Source organism: Saccostrea cucullata, unplaced genomic scaffold (genome assembly GCF_032062105.1).
Source record: "Saccostrea cucullata isolate Sc308-1 unplaced genomic scaffold, CSIRO_AGI_Scuc_v1 ctg18837, whole genome shotgun sequence".
Taxonomy (NCBI): Eukaryota; Metazoa; Mollusca; class Bivalvia; order Ostreida; family Ostreidae; genus Saccostrea; species Saccostrea cuccullata.
In genome coordinates, this window is record NW_026921907.1 from 8,222 (window position 1) to 10,070 (window position 1,849).

A 1,849-nucleotide genomic window follows, 5' to 3' on the forward strand; every position below is an offset into this window, starting at 1 on the left:
ACGATTTGTAATTCCTCGTATAAACAAATGTTACATTTTCCTCGAGCCTGGACGTCTGGTTGTGGGTTCAGTAGAGGTTTAATCTCAGGTAAAGGTTTATATCCCTGCTGGTCTAAACCCGCAATAAACACATTCATCACCCACCCTCGTCCTTTATACAGATTGATGTAAGGACAATTGGGGTTCCAATAAGCATGTTCTGCATAAGGATCGTCCTCGGGATCCCAATTAGAAAAAGTAAATCCACAATGAAAACAGGTAGCCTTATCTTTCACTCCCCTGTAGTAAAGCCCGGCTCGAGCTAGGTCTGGTATTTTTCCTAAGAGAGGTTCTGGCCATCCCTGCTCAAAAGTAGCTTCTTCTTTCTTTCCTTAGAGCCGAGCAGACTGGGATATCGCATGGGTTGATCTAGCAATTTCTCAGTCATGACTGAACTTTTGATTTGTATTGCTCCCCTTTTTATAGAGAATAGGAAGAAGAAAAACAACACATAAAACAACAATTCAATTTTTTTTTTTAATTCAAAAAGTCAAACATATCAACATATCAATAACCATAAGGTAAAGTGTTATAAGAGGGTAACAATTGTCTCTTATCATACACAATTCTATACTGTTTCTCTAATGGTTTGGTCAAGACCTCATGATCACGAGTCCACTGGATTTTGTGGGGATAAGGGACTGTCACTTCCTCTATTTCTCCTTTGAGCATTTTTTCTAAAGTCTTTAGGGACACGATCTGGGCGGTTCGATAGTTGAGAGTGATTCCTTTGACTTTATGAACCTCGGTTCCTTTGGCCGTCCGGTAACCATAATTTTTAGGGCCTGCCGACATGAATTTGATGATGTGATCCCCGTCTAATTCGTCGGTCCATTCTCCTAAACTATTACCCAAGGTAGGATTAAAGGCTCCTTCCCGATGTTGGTAAATGATACTGTCCGTATCGAAATAAAGGACCCGATCTCCTAAAGGTTGTAAAGTCTCGTAGAGGTGTAAGCGGGCATGCGCGGTGGTAAAACAAGCCAGGACCACGTTTCCAAAGGGACATTCTTCGACGAATTCCTGTTTGTTTTGATAATTCACTAACATCTTGTCTTTATTGGAATTGTCTTTATTGTCTAAGAGTTGCATGCCCTTGATGTCGAGAGTCGAATCTTGTAAGAGTTGCTGTAATTCCTCTTCTTCGTCCAAGTATCTGGTTTTGGGTAATAACAAGCGTTGAGCAAATTTCCCCCACAGACAATTTAAAAAGAGTTTAGCAACGGTTCTTCTCACTGGATTCTTCTCGATACTGAGAATGTCCATTAGGATGCCTGTTTTGTATAAGACTTCTCGAATGTAATCTTGTTCTTGTTCTGAGGTCTTACAGTCGGGGGGAAATCCGGACGCTTCCTGTTTGATCTTGAGGAAGGTATCGATGTAAGATCTGAATAACTCTTGACTGCTTTCTTTAAAATGCCATACTTCGTAGATTCGATCTAAGGTATATCCCATGTTTAGGGCTTTATGTAATTCGGTCGTCACCCAAGTACCCGTGAGACTACGTTCCTGGTTGGTGTGTTGACATCGATCTTGAGAAGATAGTTCTCGTCGTTCGGCACACGTGCGACATAAGGGAAATAATAACTTGCCTCCCGTCCGATAAGGTAATACGGGGTGATAGAGGTTTTGGGGAGGTAAGACCCGACAGTGAATGAGACCGAAATAATTTCTCACGTCCTGAAACTCGTCTGTGATGATCTCAGGATGCCCTACGGGAAAAGGTCTGTGTTTCAACACGTAAGGGTATAGGGAACAAACGTCCACGTATCTCATGTCCCCTTCCTCACAATATAATTTAGTGGCATTG

At 41.9% G+C, this 1,849-nt stretch overlaps 1 protein-coding gene across 1 annotated transcript; it reads right to left on the reverse strand.

The window, feature by feature from the left end:
* Positions 1–546: 546 nt before the first annotated feature.
* LOC134260890 (uncharacterized) lies at positions 547–1,494 on the reverse strand. Its single transcript, XM_062743420.1, has one exon. It carries the CDS (start codon positions 1,492–1,494, stop codon positions 547–549), a length of 948 nt encoding a protein of 315 aa, XP_062599404.1.
* Between the last annotated feature and the right edge of the window lie 355 nt (positions 1,495–1,849).

Excerpts from the sequence above, each read along its gene's own strand:
- LOC134260890 (XM_062743420.1), bottom strand. The coding sequence starts at position 1,494 with ATGGGATATACCTTAGATCGAATCTACGAAGTATGGCATTTTAAAGAA.